The sequence below is a fragment of the Pyrgilauda ruficollis genome, unplaced genomic scaffold (genome assembly GCF_017590135.1).
Source record: "Pyrgilauda ruficollis isolate IOZ18807 unplaced genomic scaffold, ASM1759013v1 scaffold91, whole genome shotgun sequence".
NCBI lineage: Eukaryota > Metazoa > Chordata > Aves > Passeriformes > Passeridae > Pyrgilauda > Pyrgilauda ruficollis.
Genome location: NW_024531155.1, coordinates 1,434,657 through 1,454,118, shown reverse-complemented (window position 1 = coordinate 1,454,118; position 19,462 = coordinate 1,434,657). Strand labels below are relative to the sequence as shown.

At 40.2% G+C, this 19,462-nt stretch overlaps 2 protein-coding genes across 6 annotated transcripts in view; one reads left to right on the top strand and one right to left on the bottom strand.

Annotated features, from left to right (window-relative positions):
• Positions 1–1,249, bottom strand: part of ANAPC10 (anaphase promoting complex subunit 10) — a 33,601-nt gene extending 32,352 nt beyond the window's left edge. The window contains exon 1 of one of the 5 annotated variants that reach the window (XM_041489248.1): positions 1,120–1,249. Coding sequence is in view for 1 of the 5 variants with exons in the window: in XM_041489251.1 (XP_041345185.1) it covers positions 9–214 (206 nt within the window). In the remaining 4 variants the exon portion in view is untranslated. The other 4 variants (XM_041489249.1, XM_041489247.1, XM_041489251.1 and 1 more) reach the window with 4 other exon arrangements.
• On the top strand, positions 926–18,127 carry ABCE1 (ATP binding cassette subfamily E member 1). The gene is made up of 18 exons (XM_041489243.1): positions 926–1,091; positions 7,244–7,408; positions 7,716–7,801; positions 8,313–8,410; positions 8,799–8,916; positions 10,746–10,883; positions 11,013–11,082; positions 12,154–12,250; positions 13,200–13,289; positions 13,885–14,006; positions 14,653–14,874; positions 15,288–15,347; positions 15,432–15,490; positions 15,665–15,775; positions 15,866–16,008; positions 16,105–16,227; positions 17,256–17,367; positions 17,611–18,127. The coding sequence occupies exons 2-18, from the start codon at positions 7,306–7,308 to the stop codon at positions 17,656–17,658; spliced, it is 1,800 nt and encodes a 599-aa protein (XP_041345177.1). The 5' UTR covers positions 926–1,091; positions 7,244–7,305; the 3' UTR covers positions 17,659–18,127.
• Positions 18,128–19,462: the final 1,335 nt, after the last annotated feature.

The window sequence follows — 19,462 nt, the reverse complement described above, 5'->3', positions numbered from 1 at the left end:
GCTCCCACCTTTGCCACCTGATGCCGCTGGGAACAGCCACAGCCGTCGCCGCAGCGGAGAAGCCGCAGTGCGCGCGCGCCGCCCCGCCCGCTCCCCCTCCGGGGTCGGGGCCGCCCCTCACACGACGCCGTGGGCGGGGCGGGGCCGGCGGGAGCGCCGTGTCCCGGCTCCTCCGGTGTGGGAGCGGGCCTGGGACGCGCTCGGTGCTGCGCATGGAGCCCGAGTTCCCGAGGTGGCTCCTGGAAACGCTTCCCCACGGGAAGCAAAGCGCGTAGTCCCAGTGTTTCAGATGCAGATGACGCGCTGCCCAGGGCAGGTAGAGGCCAGCAAGACCTAGGTGTCGTGGCACCCCTTGTGTGGGAGCAATCCGTGGGCACGATTGTTATTGGGGGTGGTATCCTTAGTGATGTGATGGGCTCCCGAAAAACAATGACAGTTCTTCCCGATGGGAATGAAAGCACGTAGTGGTCCAGGTGCAGAAGACACGCTGCCCAGGACAGGTAAAGGCTAGCAAGACCGTTCTATCGTGGTACCTTTCGCGTTGTATCAATCCCCGCATCCGATATTGGAGCTCCATTCCTAATGCCGAAACCGCGGTCGAGAAAGGGAATGGGAACGCCTTTCCTTGAGAAGGGAAGCAGCCGGTCTATCTGTTGCTGCTGCCCGTCACCACCTACCCAGCAGAGGCCAGCCAGACCCGGGAAGGCGCCGTGCCGACCCGGGAACTCCCCTCGCAGCGGGGCCACCACTCGCAGGGCGGGCTCTGGGAGCTCGGGCGCTCCGACCCGCCCCAGGAGGCTGCGCTCTCTACGCCCGGCCGCGCTCTAGGTCTCCATGGTGAGGAGGGCCGCCCTTCCTTCCCTTCTGTCCCTGGCGAGGGCCGCCCTTCCTTCCCTCCCCTCCTCTCCGTGGCGCCAGCCAGGCCCCGCCCCCCGGGCCCAACGGCCATCTTGGCCGGGTGGCGGCGGCGGCGCGAGCACGTTGCGCGCGCGGGATCACCGGACGCCGTTCCCCCGCCGTGGCGCGAGGGAGCCGCGCGCGTTCCCACCCCTGCTGCCCCCGGCCCCGCCGCACCCCCCTCACAGCTCCCGGTAGGTAACGCCGGGGGGGAATTCCTACCTTCCCGCACGGGAATGGAGGCGATAGGGAAGGGGCCCCGCTCCTCATGGTGTGCTGCCGGCCCGGCCTCCGCCGCTGCGCCCGGCCTGGGCGGCGACCTCGCCCCTGCCGCCGTGGGAGAAGGGTCGGCTCGACCGCGCCCCGCCCGGGCCTCAGGGCCGGAGGCTCCCGGGGATCGGGGCTCGCTGCCGGCGTGGGCACGGCCCGGGCCGGCACTGCCTGCACACGCGGTACGTCATCCCCGACGCCTCGGGTTTTGTGCCAGCCGGGGTCAGAGAGCGCCGTCGCTGCTGCCGCTCCCGGCCGCGGGTATGGCTTCCCTGTGGATACAGCGCGGGATCCTCGCCCGGCGGCGGTGGCCTGGCTCTGGGAAAGGGAACGCCGGCATTTTGCTCCTGTGAAAACGGGGAACTTCCTCCTCGTGATGGGGGGGAAGGCCGTATTTTGCCTTCTTTTGAGGGAAGCTGATATCCACGTGGGTGCTTGTGGGGCGGTGAGGAGATCAAGCCTTCCTGCAGGTGCGATAAGATAGCGGGGTAAGGCCCTTTTCTGCGAGGTGTGTGTGAAAACAAAAGAAGTCGGCAGGCCTTTTCTCAAGGATCATGGTGGTGTTTCCTGCCTGGAATGCACTTGGATACTTCACCTGCAAATTCCTGTGACAGTTTTCACTCCCTAATTTAAGTTTCCCTGCTGTGGTTCCTTCCATAAACTGCAGTCCTAAACCAGTGTTCATGAAATACTTTCATTAGTTTCATTCGATTGCTAATTTATGGGTTCGTTCTCACGCATTTCACTTCATGTTAAGGGGAAGCGTTAAAGATTGAGTGATAATTAATACTGCTCAGCACAAGCTAAACACACCCACTCGTTCTGCAGCGTCAGTATACTTGACCATATGCTTTCATGTTAACATATTTTCTTATTCATGTCGTGTCTTATGAGTAACAATGATTTAATACAGTAGGGAAATCTGGGGCATGTCTAAACTTTTTTTACATTGCCTCAGTTTCTAAAACAAATGTGAAAACCTTAAGCATAGACTAGTTCTTGTATCATTTACTGTTGTTTCTGCTTTGATACTTACAGATGTAGTGATCTCCCATATGCAGTTTGAAAACCTGTTTTACCTTTAATTTCAATTTTCTTTGGGTATTCTAGTTCTTGGCTTTATGGTGTGACTGTATATAGTCCATTGGCAATGGAATTGAGCGGCAATTCTTGAGCTTGTTTTCAATGGCAGTTGGAAATGCTGCTCATCCTCACTTCTTTCCACAGCATTTCTCTCTGAGGTTTGATGCAATGGAATTTTATAAAGTGTTCACTGGTTTTGTGCAAAGTAACTAAAGCATGGCACAGTTCTGAACCCAGACCTTGCATTCACATCTTTCATTGAATGGTCTCTGGTTTTGTTTCAGTCTTCAATTACTTATAATGTTTAAATTTTTCTTTGTTTAAGTCTGAAAAATTCAGTGCCATTACAAATCATTCTCAGTCATAATTGCCTTGACATAGTAAATTATCATTTAGCTCTAAAGCCTGTGAAAGAAATAAGTATTATTAATGCAAGCACATTGTACGTGTTCTACAGATTGTACATTGCTGTTGCCTTCTGTGACAGATAGTAAGGTTTGCATGTGAGCAACTGTTGGTTTTTTTTTTTTTTTTTTTTTTGTAATCTGGTGTGTCAGGGTGTGCAGCAGCTGTGTCAGACAGCCTAAGAATGCTGACCTAGAATGCTTGTGATAACATGTTTGGTGTCTTATTTTTAGACATGTTTCATTTTTTGTATTAAATTACATAATTGGACGTAATGGGCAGCTTTTGGCGTTAATGAATGATACTGACAGGGTTTTTACAATATTTTCTTTTTTCTTTAGCCAGCAGATTTTAGTCATTCTCTCCTTCCTTCACCTGTATTGCCAGTCCATTCTGGGAAGATTTTCTCCTGCCACACCATCATCATTCAATAACTCTAAACAGCTCTTTACCCAAGTAGCTAGTAGCAAATTAGTATTTTCATACTCTGTTTTTTATTCTGTTCTGCTTGATATGGAAAGGAGAAGCACAGTCATGAAGTCAAAAGCTTCTGAGTACCAGTTTCTCCTGCCCCTAAAGTGCTGACTGCACTGCTCGGTTACTGGTGTGCTGTACTGTTGCTGATCTGTGTTCAGTCTCCTGAGAGTTCTACATCTGTTCCTTGGAATCAGACCATCCTATTCCATATGTTAACTTAAATGCCCCTCAGCTAACTGGATGTAAATATGTAACTTGAGTTCACTCTGGTTTTGGACAGTTTATTTGTTTCTGAGTTCTAAGTAGATATTACTATTTTCTTTTGTGGACAGTTGTCATTGTAGGTATCAGCACAGTCCTGGAAATATTACAGAAGTTCCAGGAGTCACGATTCTTTTTTTTTCTGAAAATGGTTAAGACCAGTAGAGAGTTTTGAATAAACTGACACTTCTGTCACATAGATGGGAGCAGAGTGGGAGGAGTGCATGTCTTCATGCTGCTTCATTGCTTCTTTCCCTCTCCACATACTCTAATAAATGCTTAGTGTACCTGCTTAATTCACTGACCCCTTCAAAACTATTCACCACAGACAGGGCATTTTCATGTAAGTTAGAATGTAACTTACATGGGCATTTTCCCAAGTAAGTTAGCGTTAGAAAAATACCCAAACTTGGGCTGTTTCATTGCTTACCAACCACAGTCTGATTCAGCAGTGAATGTAAACTTCAGTCTGATTATTCCGCCAAGACTGTGGAAAGCTTGCTGAGGAACTTGGCAAGAGTTGCTTGTTTCAAGCCATATTTGCCTTTGGTGTCTGAGAGCAGCCCTGTCCCACTCTCCTGCTGTGGAGCTTCAGGCTAAACCCCGGCTGGAAAGGTGGGTGGCTGAGGGGAGATGTCAGGGCTGAACTTGGAGCAGGGTTTGGGGGGCTGCAAGGGCAGCCTGCTTGAGGCACAGCAGGTTTGCTTCTGGGGCAACCCGCAGAACTGGTTCACTGCTGTCTGCAGCTCAGGTGGAAGATCCACAGTACCTGTCTGCTCAGGGCTAGGAGAAAGGGCTGACCCCTGTTAGGCTCTTCCCTTGGGAAAACAGAGAGGGTATGATTCACCCCCAAATACTCTCTGCACTGTACATGGCAGGATTTTAGTGAAAGGCACTGGGATGTCTTCCCAAAGAATGTATCTTTATTTGAAGTAATGACAACATCCAGTATCTGTCCCCAAGAAAATTACCCTGAATAAAGCACCTTTATAGTCTTCAAAAATAAGGCTTTCAGTTTGTTGTTTCCTAATGTATTAAAGTGAGAACTGCAGACTCATTATTCCATGCCTGTTTGCCTGGTCTACGGATGCAATTTCAATGTTCAGCCCTACTTTGTCAATCTGGTCTGACAGTACAGAAGTGTTGAATCTCTTTTAATTTTTTTTCTTGTATTTAGTCATTTATTTGAAAACATCAGCTGTGTTAATAGGACTTTCTGGCTTAGGAAATTTAAAATAATAAAGGGAAAAAAAAGACATGTAAGTAGAAACTGCCACAATATGGTTGGCAGGGTGAGTAATAGTTACATTCATTAATAGGTGATGAAGAATATCTTTTGACATTAGTTTAAAAATACTTTGGAAACCGAATAAAGGAATAAGACGACCAGTTTTTAAAGGAACCACTTGAAATATTTGTACCTATGTTAGTAATGGATTTAAGGATACAATAACATTAGCTTTTCTGACCTTTGCTGTTGGATGTTCATCTTCCAGATATTGCAGTAGTATCTGGAGGATTCCTTCCAACTGAAGTTTATAGAAGGGTAGAATTTAACATGATAAATGTGCCATACACCCATTTTATTCTTGCTTCCATCATGAGTCTGCAAGTCACAACCTTTCTTCATCCAATAGCCGTATGTAGTAAATATAGTCTGTAGACCACTGCAGGATGCTTTTGTTTGGTGAAGCAAAGATGAGCTGGACATCTGAAAACAAACTTCCCTTCATTAGAAATGTTGGAATCCTTTGGATGCAGCTGCACCTTTGCACTTTGTGGAAATCTGAAGTATTTCCCGACACTATCCCAGTTATATCACTGAACTACTGATACTGCATTGAAATGATTTTGAACATGCATCATCTGTAGAGCTGCCATCCCTTTATTTAGTGAGATGGAAATGCTTTGTACTTTATGGCATTTGTTTTTACCAAAAAAAAAAAAAAAAAGTCATCTGCAATATCTTAAAATCTTCCAAGGGCCTCATAAGTCAGTTTGTCTTTGTTGTTCTGGAGCTGGAGGGAGTTGTCCTTAGGTGTGTCTTGTTCATAGGAAAATAAAAGTCATTACTATTGTTATTTTCATTATTGTGAGTGAATATAGTAAACGAAATAGAAATGTACCTTAAAACACATTCCACCTTTTTTTGTCTATCAAGTCTTAAATTTAAAATGCCCTGCCCTTCCCTCCATTTGCTGCAGCTGTATGAAGTCCCATTACAATCCAGTATTTGTCAATGTACATTACAAAGAGCAAAGAGGGGCTTAGAGAGAGGAGTACAAGTCACCATTTCACTTCTTAGCATGCATTTATTTGTGATTTCAGGAATATTTAATCACCTTGTACTCCACAGAATTACAGCATTTTTGAGGTTGGAAAAGACCTCCAAGATTATTGAGTCCAGCCATTAACCCTGTGCTGGCTCCTAGCCTGTGTCCTTGAGGGCCACATCTACATATCTTTTAAATGCCTCCAGGAATGGTGACTCAGCCACTTCCCTGAGCTGCCTGTTGCAATGCTTGTCCACCTTCCAGCAAACATTGTTTTCCTGACGTCCAATCTAAGCCTCCCCTGGTGAAACCTGAGGCTGTTTCCTCTTGTCCTGTCTCTTGTTATTTTGAAGTAGAGCCCCGTCCTCCTCCTTTCAGACAGTTGTAGGGAGTGAGAAGGGCTCTCTTGAGCCTCCCTTTCTGGACTTCACATCTGCAGCTCCCCCAGCTATTCCTCACACTGGTGCTCCAGACCCTTCCCCAACTCCACTGCCCTTCCTGGGCTCGCTGCAGCCCCTCAGTGACTTTCTTTAGCGAGGGGCCCAGAACAGGACACAGCACTCAAGGTGTGGCCCCACCAAGTCCAGGGGACAATCCCTGCCCCGCTCCTGCTGGCCACACTACTACTGATCCAGGCCAGGATGCCCTTGGCCTTCTTGGTGGCCTGGGCACATCTGGCTCATGTTCAGTCACTGTCACCAGCCACTCCCAGGTCCTTTTCCACCAGGCAATTTTCCTTACACTCTTCCCCAGCCTGTGGCTCTGCCTGGGGTCGTTATGACCCAGGAGCAGGACCCAGCACTTAGCCTTACTGATCCTCATGATCCCCATTGATCCAGCTTGGCCAGATCTCTTTGCAGAGCCTTTCTATGTTCTTTATAAAGAATTTTACTTATTTTTATTGAAACCTGTTATAGGTATTGATACCTTGTTAGGAAATGCAGAAGGTAACTGTAGTTATTCAGATACTAATGAAACTCAAGATTAAAGAATCAAACATCATCATGAATGTCTGCTCACATTGCCTGGTTTACTTTTTATATAATCAGTTACTAATTTTCACTTTGAAAACTGGTTTACATTTTACACTTTTAGTACAGAATATTGGCATACATTATAAATATGTAATATTAGAATATACATCGTAAATGTATATTCTAATCAAATCCTTGGAGTAATAGTTGTAGTCAGAATTTGACAGTGTGAAGAAGGGTGCTTTATACCAGGCAACTTGTAAAACTAAAGTTTGGAGTTTTCTAGATTCTTATGTTCTTACTACAGTGTGCTTTTTTGGAAACAAATCCAATTTCAGATAAATCACGATTTTATTTTTACTCTGGAAAAAGAGCAATGGGATGGAAAGATGATGTTAAAAATTTGTGCAGTTATCTACATATCAGTACCCCTGTTATTTGTATCTCTAACTTTGCTGTTTGCCATGTTGCTTAATGGAGGAAAAAAATAAAATAATTTTGCATTTTTCATCTCTGCACTCTGCTAGTAATAACTTAGGTTAGATATGTCTGTTCTCTGTGCTGTCAGTAACCTGGTCTCTTATGGTTTTTTTTTTCTTGAAGGTTTGGAAGACTCCCACTACTCCTTCTAATTGGTGTATGTGTTTAACCCTAAATTGTGCATTATGGCAGACAAATTAACAAGAATTGCTATAGTCAACCATGACAAATGTAAGCCAAAGAAATGTCGTCAGGAATGCAAGAAGAGTTGTCCCGTGGTTCGAATGGGTAAGAGATACAATTAACAAGGTATTGAAGCAATTGGAGACCTTTTAAATCAGTTATACTTGAAGGAATGAGCTTTTTGTAACTGATAGATTTTTGTGTATCATTCAAGCTTTTTTTTTTACAAAACCTTTAGAAATATCACTAAAAGCATGAACACTTTTTTGTAATAGTGACACTTTTCAAGCCTTTGGGTAATATGAAGCTTCAGTGAACGTTCATCAGTTACAAGTTCCTCTGTGGAATTTAGCAGGCAGGAATTCTGATTCACCAGAAACTTTACTGATCTTATCTTAATTTTTTTCACCAGGAAAACTTTGCATAGAGGTCACATCACAGAGCAAAATAGCATGGATTTCAGAAACACTTTGTATTGGTTGTGGTATTTGCATCAAGGTAAAAATTAAACTGCTTTATTTAAAGTGCTAATTATTCCTTATTTTGCTATTATATTTAGCAATGCATATTGTAACTTCAAAAAGCAGTTTTCTTTCCTGGACTAATCAGACCAAGTTAACTTACTGATTATAGAAAGTGAAGAAATGTGTCACTTGACTGAACTGGTTGGGTTGCAAGGTGTGGGTTTTGTTTGTGGCTTTGTTTCTGCTTGGCTTTGTTTGGGTTTTTTTGTTTGTGTCTGTAGACAATTAGCAGCAGAAAGATTTCTTTGAGAAAGGTGGAGAATATATGCAGTGTGCCTTATTTGTATTGTAGTCTTGACAGTCTAAATTGCAGACTACTAATTTGAAAAATGCGGTACAGAACTTCCTTGGCAGGTTGACTATGTAAAGGAAATTTGGTAGAGGTCCATTTAAAAATGTAAATGCATAGCTGGGTGCAGTACAAAACATAGACTTTTGTTAATAAAATGTGTGCACTAATAATCTATAATTTATTTCAATTCCAGAAATGTCCTTTTGGAGCCTTGTCAATTGTTAACTTACCTAGCAACCTGGAGAAAGAAACAACACATAGATACTGTGCCAATGCCTTCAAACTTCACAGGTATTTTATTTTTCTAATATCAAAGAGACAAAGAATCCAAGTTTTTGATAGTATAAACGTAGTGCACATCAAAGTGTTCTTAGTTCTTACCCAGTAGCTTCCTTTTAGAATGTTAATTACATTTTTCTTATTAAAAAGTATTATAATGAAATAAATTAGTGTTAGGGATTATTTTACAGAACCCCTGTTTAAAAACAGACTACCCTTAGGTATTTCTTATGCTCTTCTATTTTTAAGAAATTTTATATGATTTGGGTTACATATTTGCAAATTAACAGAGGCTGTAATAATCAGAAAGTCTGAAAATGGGTGGCAACATTTACTTGCCCACTAAATGTTGGTGTGTGGTGGCATAAATCTAACACAAACTTATCAATGTTTTGTACAGGTTGCCTATCCCTCGTCCAGGTGAAGTACTGGGATTGGTTGGAACCAATGGTATTGGAAAATCAACTGCCTTGAAAATTTTAGCAGGGAAACAGAAGCCAAATCTTGGAAAATATGATGTATGTATCAGCAATAAAATAGAGTTAGCATTTTAGATAGCTGTTTATTTTTTTGGACTGAATGTTTGTATCTGTGAATGTGATAGATTTGTGGGGATGTTGGCACTTTGACTATTGACAGCCAGTGACCTACATCACACAGGACCAGTAGTAGGTTATTGCTAACAAGGGCCTTCTTGCAAATTGTGTATGTCTCTCAAGAAAGATAAGGGTACTAATTGTAATTGTAACTCACAAAAAATAAAAATCAGAGGTAGGTTTCTTGAAGTGACACTTACGGGTTTGGGGTGGTTTTAATACCAGTCTTTAAAAAATGTCATGTTTTTCTCCCTGCATACTTTACGTGTTCCCATCAGGGATTTCCATTGCCCAAGTATTGAAGTTTCTTATAAGTTATCTTTGTTTTTATCTGAACAGCTCAAATGCCTATGAGCACTTACCATGTATCCTTGGACTATCTTAGGCATTTTTATCTTTGATTCTTTTGAGGATTTCTCATAAAGTATGTTGTTACTGTAAGTTGTGGTTGAAGATATTTCCCACTGTACAATTGAATACTGAGCTCTGAAAAATCCTTAGTTTCTTCATGTTGCTAGTTACTTGGCAATAAGACTTTTGACTTAAAAAAACTAGTAACTGCTGGAATTCATAATCCATTTTCCTATGTGTTTACTCCAAGTCAAACTGCAGCCAGTGAGCAAAATATTTTACAAGGGCTTCTTTACCTAGCACTACTCCAAAGAGTGAATACATTAGAGAAAAGGCATAAATAATAACTATTAGGACTTCTCTTACCAGTATTTCACATGTTACTTTCTTACCTTTAGATTGCACGGGGACATTTGAATTCTGGTGCACACTTTTGTCCTTCAAGAAGCACTTGTAAGAACAAGTGTGTGGACACTTTCTTCAGCAGTTTCTTTGCCTGAAAGAGTAAAGTTTTAAAAAACTGTTCATTCATGGCTGCTACCTAAAGCTGCAAAGAAATAGTCATTTCCCAGCTACATTTTACATTCTCTTTCCAGTTTTGTTTATATTATTTTGTGGACTTCTTGTTTCAGGTGGTAGTATTGCAGAAATAGCAAAACTTTTGACTTTCTGAATGTGTACTTAATTGAATTACCATGCTTCCAAAATCAGACTTTGCTATGAAGGAGCCATATCAGTATGACCACAGAAACACGTGGTATGAATTGAATCTTCCATGTTGCTTCTGCTCCAAAACTGATGAAGCATTTCCTCTGTGTATTTGCTTGGTTTGAAAATATGACTGTGTCAGTCTGATTCCATACTGTTTATCATCAAAGTAATTAACTCAGCACCCCTCAGAGTAGTACAGTGTGCAAGGGGGGACTTTTTCCTGGGCAATTGCTCTGAACAGTTCTTTTTATTTTCAATTTGTCATTTTTCCTTTGGTTTTTTGGTTTTTTTTCTTCTGTTTCCTTGGAAATGTTTGCTAGAAGCAGAGAAAATTACCAGATTTGTTGCATCTTCTGTGCTAGTTTGTGCTTTTATCATTCCAGTCCTTTTCCTTTGGATTAGCTGTATCGGATAGCTAATAAGTGTGGTTACACTAATCCATGCTGTCATTTTTCCCATGAAGTTGTTTTCGTTCAGTAGCTTCTTAGCTGTGCAAATTTTTTTTGAAGGTTAGTGAAACCTGGAAAAAGGAGGTCTCTAAACTTTGTTTTTAGAATGCTTTTGTGGATTTTTTGGTGTGTTCTCTTTAAAGCTTATTCTATTTGCCTTATTGATTGGAATTTGAAATTAGGGTTTCTTATTATGTTTTTAAATGGTATAAGTAAACCCAGGCTTTAATTTTGTCACAGGATCCACCTGACTGGCAAGAAATTTTGACTTACTTCCGAGGATCTGAATTACAGAATTATTTTACCAAGATCCTGGAAGATGACCTTAAAGCTATCATTAAACCTCAGTACGTGGACCAGATCCCTAAAGCTGCAAAGGTGAGACATTTCAGCTGGGAGCTTCTTCTGTAGTACTTCCTATGTGTTTAAAGGTTTTATTTAGCAACATAATTCAGAACTGTTTGAAATTTTTAATGTTGGTTGGGGTTTTTATTGTTTATCATGCAGGGAACAGTGGGATCAATTCTGGATAGGAAGGATGAAACTAAGACACAAACTGTTGTATGTCAGCAGCTTGGTAAGTAATTTTGTACAGTCAAATTTTAAAGTATTTGAGAAGCTCATATTTACTGAAACAATCAAGTTACCATAATATGATAGAACCTGTAAATTATACCACCTCAAAGATACAAAAAGTAAAGGTGCTTTAGTGTAAAGCCCAGGCCATGCTGTAATATAAATAACACAAATAATACTTTCTGGTGGCAGACTAGTTGATGCCTTCTAGTTCACAGATTCTAATGCAGTTTCTATTTCATAGTAGAAAGTGCTTATTTTTAAATCTGGAAAAATTCCACTTAACATCTGCTGCTCTTGCTTGCTCACAAATGTGGCAAAATCTGAGCATCCCCCTTTTTACACTGCATGTAAAAAATGTTATCCTAATATACCACACTCCCCCCAAAAGCTTGTATGTATCTAATTTTAGTGGGAATAACACTGACTTCTGAGATTAATACAATTAATAAGAACATCTGCATCGTCCAGCCCTAGTAATGTTTTGTAGGTGTTTTGTATTTAGTTGTAATTAAATTTAGTTGTTGCTAAATTCACAATGGGATTGTTTTTGGTAGAACTGGGTAGTGAAATGGCTGCCATTGTGTCACCAAGAATGTGGGCTTTGAGTCCCACTTAATTTATTAGTGACACAGCCTATTCCTGAAATGTGTTCATTAAGCTGCTTAGAAAATACCTGCTTCACCCATCTCCTGTAAGATTTGAGGAACTTGATTTTCCTGAAAATCAGAACTCTCCAGCCAAGTCTGACAAGAAGCACTTTCAGAACTAGTATGGTTTCTTTTTAGGGCCAGAAATCTTTACCAGTGTGGTGGAAGAAGAAATAGAAATGTAATCCTTCTTCGTGATAAGAAGCAGCCAGGCAGCTAATGCTGCAGAGAAGCCATAGCTTGCTATGACTTAGTATTAGCAGTATGATACTGATGCTGTATAAAGTGAATACTTGTTCTCCTTCTATTTTCTTTCCCTCTCTGTAGAATGTTTGCTATGTTTATACATGTTTCTGTAGGTAATAAAAATATGGATTGTTGTGTTGGTTATCACATACCTAAAATTAATCACTTATTTGCAGACTTAACACACCTGAAAGAAAGAAATGTTGAGGACCTTTCAGGAGGAGAACTTCAGAGATTTGCTTGTGCAGTTGTTTGCATTCAGAAGGCTGATATGTATGTTTAATTTACTTCTGTTACACATTGCTTCTAATAATCTGTCTCAGAATATGGTCCTCAAATTTACACTTATTCTTAACAATAATATTTTGTTTGAAATTTTGAAGTATATTTAAAAATTATTTAATATGTTAAAAATTATTTTTAAAAATATTGCCAGCTCATCAGCTGAAAGCCATTTTTACTTCATGTGTTATCTCTGGATTCTGTATACTTCTATTTACCCAAGTGGAAATAGCTGATTTCAGAAGCCAGTGTTAAATTTCAGCATCACAACCTCATAACCTCTCCCTAACCCCTCCTAAATGGATCCTGTTGGACAGCACACCTCCCTTAGCCTCTCTGAATGAGAAAGGTACAGCTGCTTCCCCACCTCTTAGAACTTGAGTCCCTCCTCTCCTGTCTTGCAAGCAGGAAATTACTGTCTAATCTTTGTTGTTTCCTGACTCCTTGGGACCAAGAAAGCAAGATCAGAAGAGTTACAGGGTTTTGGTTTTTCTTGCTTTCATGAATTTTTGGTTGGTTGGTTTTGTTGTGCTTGGGCTGCTGTTTTTTGGTTGGTTAGTGTGAATTTCAAGTAGGTTTCCTTGTTCAGTTTTCTCTTTTTGGAAAATGTCCTTCCAGTCTTCTAAAGTATTTTTGCACTTTTTAGTTCATATTAAATTTAGGGTAACTCAGAGTGAGTGCATGGGAATCCTAACTGTTGATTCTTGTAACTTTTGATAACTTTGTCATAACTTTTGGGAAAGTAATACTTAACTCACTTTCAAGTGGCAGTCTACAGAGAACAAAAGCAGGTGTGCACAATTCTCAGTTTTTGTCTCCCTTTCTCAGTTTAATGATTATTTTTTATTTCCATTTACTTAATGGTTGAAATGTTATTATTATGCTTGAATAAGTAGAAAGCTTGCATTCACTAAGACTTCACTCTTCCTTTTGGGATTAGCTTCATGTTTGATGAACCTTCCAGCTACTTGGATGTCAAGCAGCGCTTGAAGGCTGCCATTACTATTCGGTCCCTCATAAACCCTGACAGGTAAATACAAGCTTCAGATGATTTGCCAGACTGTAGTAATGCATGACTGCTTACAGAGGGAAGAAACATGCAGTCCATCCCCTCAGAAGTGTTCACTTCTCAGTATGGTACACTAACAGATGTTTCAGATATTCCAAGTCAGTAATATTCTATTCTTCTGCATTTTGGAAACTTATTTCCTGTAGTTTCTTGTCCTGTTTCAAAATTTTGTAATAAGGATGGGAAAATATTCGTGGTTATGTTTCACCTGAATATTGCTGTCTCATCCCTTTCTCACAAAGATTTTTATTTTCTTAAAATGTGCTAAATATTTTTCACTCAAATCAGTCAACATCCTTCCACTAATGTACATAAAGAAGCTGCCAGTTCACACTGAAGATGGACTTTAAATTTATCATTCTCGAGTTTATTGACAGTTTAAAAAATGCCTGTGAAAGATTTGAACTCTCTCCTTTTTTAGTATAAAGCGAAGAAACAATATTAACTAAAAATCATGTTGATAGCTCTTGTTTATGCAAGACTAGAGTAAGAAAAAAAAGAAAGAAAAATGTTTTGCATTGAGGTAAAAAAGCATCTCTCTGGCTTTGTTTTTCAGGTACATTATTGTTGTAGAGCATGATCTAAGTGTGTTAGATTATCTCTCTGACTTTATCTGCTGCCTGTATGGTGTGCCAAGTGCTTATGGTGTTGTTACCATGCCTTTCAGCGTAAGAGAAGGTAATTCTTGCTATATTTCTCTTCATAAACTTCCCCAAAAAAGACAGCAAAATGCCAGTTTTCTGCTATATAAACATGTCCTCTTCCTGTTACAGTTCAGCAATGAAAGAACTTTGTTTTTTTGCAGAATTTCTGTATTACATGATACTTAATTTGTAACTCAACCCAAAAGCCTTCATTTTCACTTGCTATGGACATAATTTTGATACTTGCAGGTGTTTTGTAAACAGTGGAGTTACACAAACGACCCTGTAAGTAGTAGAGAAAGGGCAGGAGAGAGGTTGCACAGTACAGAGGTACGTAGTGTTCAACTGAATTGACCCCACTTGTAGTACTGAGACTCAGTAAAAACTGGCTTTGAGAGAGTGAGCCTAACAGCAGGAGTTCCTTTAAACTCCACACACATCACTAACTGTGGGTTTTCAGGAAGAGCTGCTCCAGCCATTCTGTAGTTTAGTAAGGCTCTTCTTCATTCAATTTGCAGTGTGCACGCCTTAAAAGAGGAGGTCTTGTTGCTTCTTTTAACATAGCATTAAAAATCCAGCATTCTCATTATCTGAAAGGAATTTGCAGCCAGGAATTGAAATTCATCTTGTTTTACTTTGTTGCAGACCTCTTTTAATGATCTTTTTTCCTCCCATCACAGGCATAAATATTTTCCTAGATGGCTATGTTCCAACAGAAAATCTAAGGTTTCGAGATGCATCTCTGGTATTTAAAGTAGCTGAGACAGCTAATGAAGAAGAGGTTAAAAAGATGTGTATGTACAAATATCCAGGAATGAAAAAAAAGATGGGAGAATTTGAACTATCCATAGTAGCTGGAGAATTCACTGATTCTGAAATTATGGTGATGTTAGGGGAAAATGGTAAGTGCAGTTTATGCTGGAAACTGCTTCTCCAGCCCTGAATATGCTCCTAAAGCCCTTCTTCATTTTGGGAGCCCAGCTTCAAAATTACTATGTTTGAAACAGGCTGAGCTGCTTGTTTCCTAGTGAAGATATCACAGCATGATTCCCCTGACTAGGAAGAATGTGAAGTTAATGAGTGTTAACAGTGCCACCGTGTTTGTTACCTACTGTTTTAAAAACTTAGGTGGCAGTTTTAAGATACCTCTTAGTGCTACCTAGTGCTGGAAGATCATATAGGGATTCTCAAAAGAGTCTAATTTTAAAATGTATTCTTTATTAAATAGTCTTAGTTGTTGTTGTATCAGTGACTTGTTAGAGGTCTAAATTACTAAAAGTGATTAATGTGTAACTTGTATTTTATTTTATTTTAGGAACTGGCAAAACAACATTTATCCGAATGCTTGCAGGAAGACTTACACCCGATGAAGGAGGTAATTTGTTACACCCAAGCTGAAACCTATTCTAAAGATACTGGAAATTCTCTTGTTTACATTATTAATTTTGTCTTTTTATAGGTGAGGTCCCAGTCCTAAATGTCAGCTACAAACCACAGAAAATCAGCCCTAAATCTACGGTACGTTTCAGCCTTATTTATTAAGTACCGTGTTTGCTACAAAACAAACAGATAGAAATTACTTTGTGCCTATTTTATATCTGTATCTATTTAGATTTTTTTTTATTATTATTCTGTTTCTGCTCATTTTCTTGTGGAGCATAAAACTGTATGGCAACATTTTCCTTTTGCTAGGGAAGTGTCCGTCAGCTGCTGCATGAGAAGATTAGAGATGCCTATACACACCCCCAGTTTGTAACTGACGTGATGAAACCTCTTCAGATAGAAAACATCATTGACCAGGAGGTATTAATTGCTTGAATCAACATCCTCACTGTCTTAACTCTCAACCTGTACGTGAACTAAGCATGGCCTTGTTTCCCCCCGCCCCACCAGGTTCAGACACTGTCTGGTGGTGAGTTGCAGCGTGTGGCGTTAGCTCTTTGTCTGGGTAAACCTGCAGATGTGTATCTGATTGACGAGCCCTCAGCATATCTGGACTCTGAACAGCGTCTGATGGCTGCCAGAGTCATTAAACGGTGAGCGCACGTGCTGGGCAAGGAACTGAAATTTGCAGTAGTATTACACTGAATTCACATTACTCTCTCTTCTTTTCTTCTTTCCCCTCATTTCAGTTTCATTCTCCATGCTAAAAAAACAGCTTTTGTGGTAGAACATGATTTTATCATGGCTACATATCTTGCTGATCGTGTGATTGTTTTTGATGGCATTCCTTCCAAGAACACACTGGCAAACAGGTAAGAGGTTCGTTGGGATTACTAAGCAAGATTGTCATCCCTGCCTGTGGAAATTAAAGCTGCATCCAGGACTGTCCTGAGGGTTCTGACTTTTTTTTGAATCATGGAACAGAAAATGGGATTCATCCTTACCTACAGAGTTGGGGCAAGTTTGAGGAACATAACCAAACCCTCAAAACCAGACCAGCCTTAAGCAACTGCATGATGGCTAAATAACAATCAGAAGAGATCAAGGAATTAAAAAAGTACCAACTGTAAACTACCCTTCTGAAAATAACTTTCAGATGCATTAGAAGAAAGCAGTATCTGTATGCAGATGTATGTATATATATATATATATATACACATATATGTGTGTATATATATATATATATATGTATGGTACCTCTATGCAGATGTAGTGAAGGGCAAGTCTTGATGTCAGCATGCATTTTGCATTGTTTCATTCTTTCAGAGCTCTCCCTTTTGGTATCTACTTCTGTTCCTGTAAATAATTTCATGTAGATTACAGAGACTTTTTGATGAGCAGCCTTATCAGAAAACAGGCTTTTAGAACAGTGAGTACTTGGCACAAGCTAGATGAAGTAAACACATTGGTCTGCCATGGCAATCCCCTCCTACCCTGGCGGTATTCCTTCCAAGGACACATACGTTGGAATTCAAAAACCACAATCATTCACGAATATTGAAAAAGTTATGTAATGATCTTTGTTAGATTTTACTTATGGTGCAAGTGTTGGGTCTTTGTTTCCTTGAATGTAAATAAGTGTGCCAGCACACACATGTAGATACAAAATAAAAAGAAAGAAAAGGTCATAGCTGGAAGCCACAATGAGATACTACTCTCATCTTTCAGCAGCATTAGAGACAGGGATTGACTAAAAATGTAGCATGTTGTGCTACGTCAAACACTGCTCATATTTGCATTTCCAGACCTGAGTGAGCTCAGGATGGAGATCAAAGTTGCTTGTAATCATAGGATATAAAACTTCTGAAAATACAGCTAAAATATTTTTCTGTCTCAACAGTCCACAGACTCTTTTGGCTGGAATGAATAAGTTTTTATCTCAGCTTGAAATCACTTTTAGAAGAGACCCCAACAATTACAGACCAAGAATAAACAAACTCAATTCCATCAAGGTAAGAGAGGAGCACCTTTGCAGTACAGGAGCCATGACTGTTTGATACAAAACCAGATTTTAAAATATGAAGCAAAAAGAAGATTAACAGGGTAGTTCTGCTGTGCTGGAAAAACAGCATGTGAAACTGGTAAGAGTAATAAGGGAAGCAGAAAGGAGTTTAGATAAGTGTATTTTATTTCAGTTATGTTCAAGTCTGCCAAAGACTGCTTCAAGTAATGGTGACCTTTTTTCTTTTCCCAAGGATGTGGAACAAAAGAAGAGTGGAAACTACTTCTTCCTGGATGACTAAATATTGAGTCCCAGCATCTAGACATGCATATTGGAATCTAAACAGCTGTGATGAAATGGCTCAGATCAGGTTTTAGAACAATTAATCTTTTGGAGCTTAAAATCTCTTGCTGCATTTAACATCTGAGACAGTAGCAGTAAACATCCTAGTCTGAGTAAAACTGCCACTTTCTATATTTTGGTGACACAGCCCTATTTTCAGTGTAATAATTTCAAAATAGACCACGTTGAAATTGTGCAAATGGGTCTCCTGATTTTTCAAAATTGAAGGGAGGTTTTCAATTCAATATATCCTACTCATGTACCAAGTACTGACTGAACTTCCTCATTTTAAAATAAATCTTTGAAGGTGTTTTCTGTATAAGAGGGAAGTTTACTAAGAATGTCATGATACAAGAGTGACTCCTCTTTTAAAAAGGTTGACTCTCTGGCTGAGGGTTTCAAAAATAAAATACCCACCTAACTTGTGACACTGCAGAATTTCTTCAATTACTAATTCAGAAGTGTATATGTTTATATGATGTCACACACCCTTTTCCCACACTGAAGGTAGCTACACCTTTTTTTAATCATCTGTCCCTGTGCATGTTCTCAGACCTAGTGAGATGAAAATAAGCAGTGAAATAATCCTAAAGAATATGAACATTCTTTCCATCTATCCAACTCACTCTTCCATTAAGTTTTTATATGGCTAAGATGCAGGAATTACTTTTTCATAAAGTAAAAAGCTTTGATCCTTACTATGACAAAAAAAAATTAAAGAAACCTTTTAAAAACTTACTTCCCTAGACAATAAGGTCCTTCAGGGAACCACAAGGAAAATTTAAAGGTTCCTGCTTACTTAAGCAGACATGTAAAAAAGAACTTTTAGCTGTGTCTTAAAAGGAAGGAAGGGTATTTTCCATTCAACAGTTTTCGTCCTTCATTGGCATGTGAAAAACATGATGAGAAAACATGGCTTTGTTCCTTGTTTAAATTTTTGCCTCAGAAGCTACAGAAAGGAGTGGAGGTAATCTGTGGGTTTTTGCCATTCTGTGTGTTAGCAACATGGTTATTTCATGACCTTGGCAGTACTGAGCATTCTATACACACTGCCTCCCTCTGTCTTGTGACAGCAATGCCCCTGTACTACAGCAGCAGAGGGACTCTGAAGAAGTGCAGGTGCTGAGTACAGCCTTACACAACTGCACTGGTCAGACAAAAACTTCCGAAGACTGACTAAACTTGTTCTCCTCTGCACAGCTTACTCCCTTTGGACTGGAGTTGTGCAGTCTTCTCTGAATCAGTTGTAATAAGGATAAGATAAAGATGTGGTTCAGCTGTGTCACAGCTGGTTCTATGCTGAATATTACATATATTAACAGGAGGATCCTGCAATCTAAAACATCTTGCCACAGGCCAGAGGTTGGGCCAATCAATCTACTACTACTCCTTCAGCAAGAGAGGAAACCAGACTTACTTGATCAGCATCAGAGAAGATACACCTACACCTTCCCATCCTTCACTGTCCTAGAGTAGCAAGGCATTGTAGGCCCAGGTGAAAGAAGTTGTTTTTTAAATGCACATTCTAAAAGCATATCCCTCCCAGTTACTGCCATGCCTCTCTTCCCCAGTGTTTCCCAACAGATTTCTGTAAGGAAGTATTTACTGGCTTCATTCTTACAACAAAACACGTGATGAACTACCTGCTCTAGGACATGAATGACATAGAATGATAAGTTCAGTGACTGCTGCACAAATTTGGGATTGAGCTAAAAATTCACCAGTAAACTCAACAAGCGGCCTTCTATGATTTTGAAAGGAGT

Bases quoted from the DNA above. Each gene is read 5' to 3' on its own strand.
- ABCE1 (XM_041489243.1), top strand. From the start codon at position 7,306: ATGGCAGACAAATTAACAAGAATTGCTATAGTCAACCATGACAAATGT. The intron at 15,491-15,664 runs GTACGTTTCAGC...TCCTTTTGCTAG, and splicing joins AAATCAGCCCTAAATCTACG to GGAAGTGTCCGTCAGCTGCT. The intron at 16,009-16,104 runs GTGAGCGCACGT...CCCTCATTTCAG, and splicing joins GCTGCCAGAGTCATTAAACG to TTTCATTCTCCATGCTAAAA.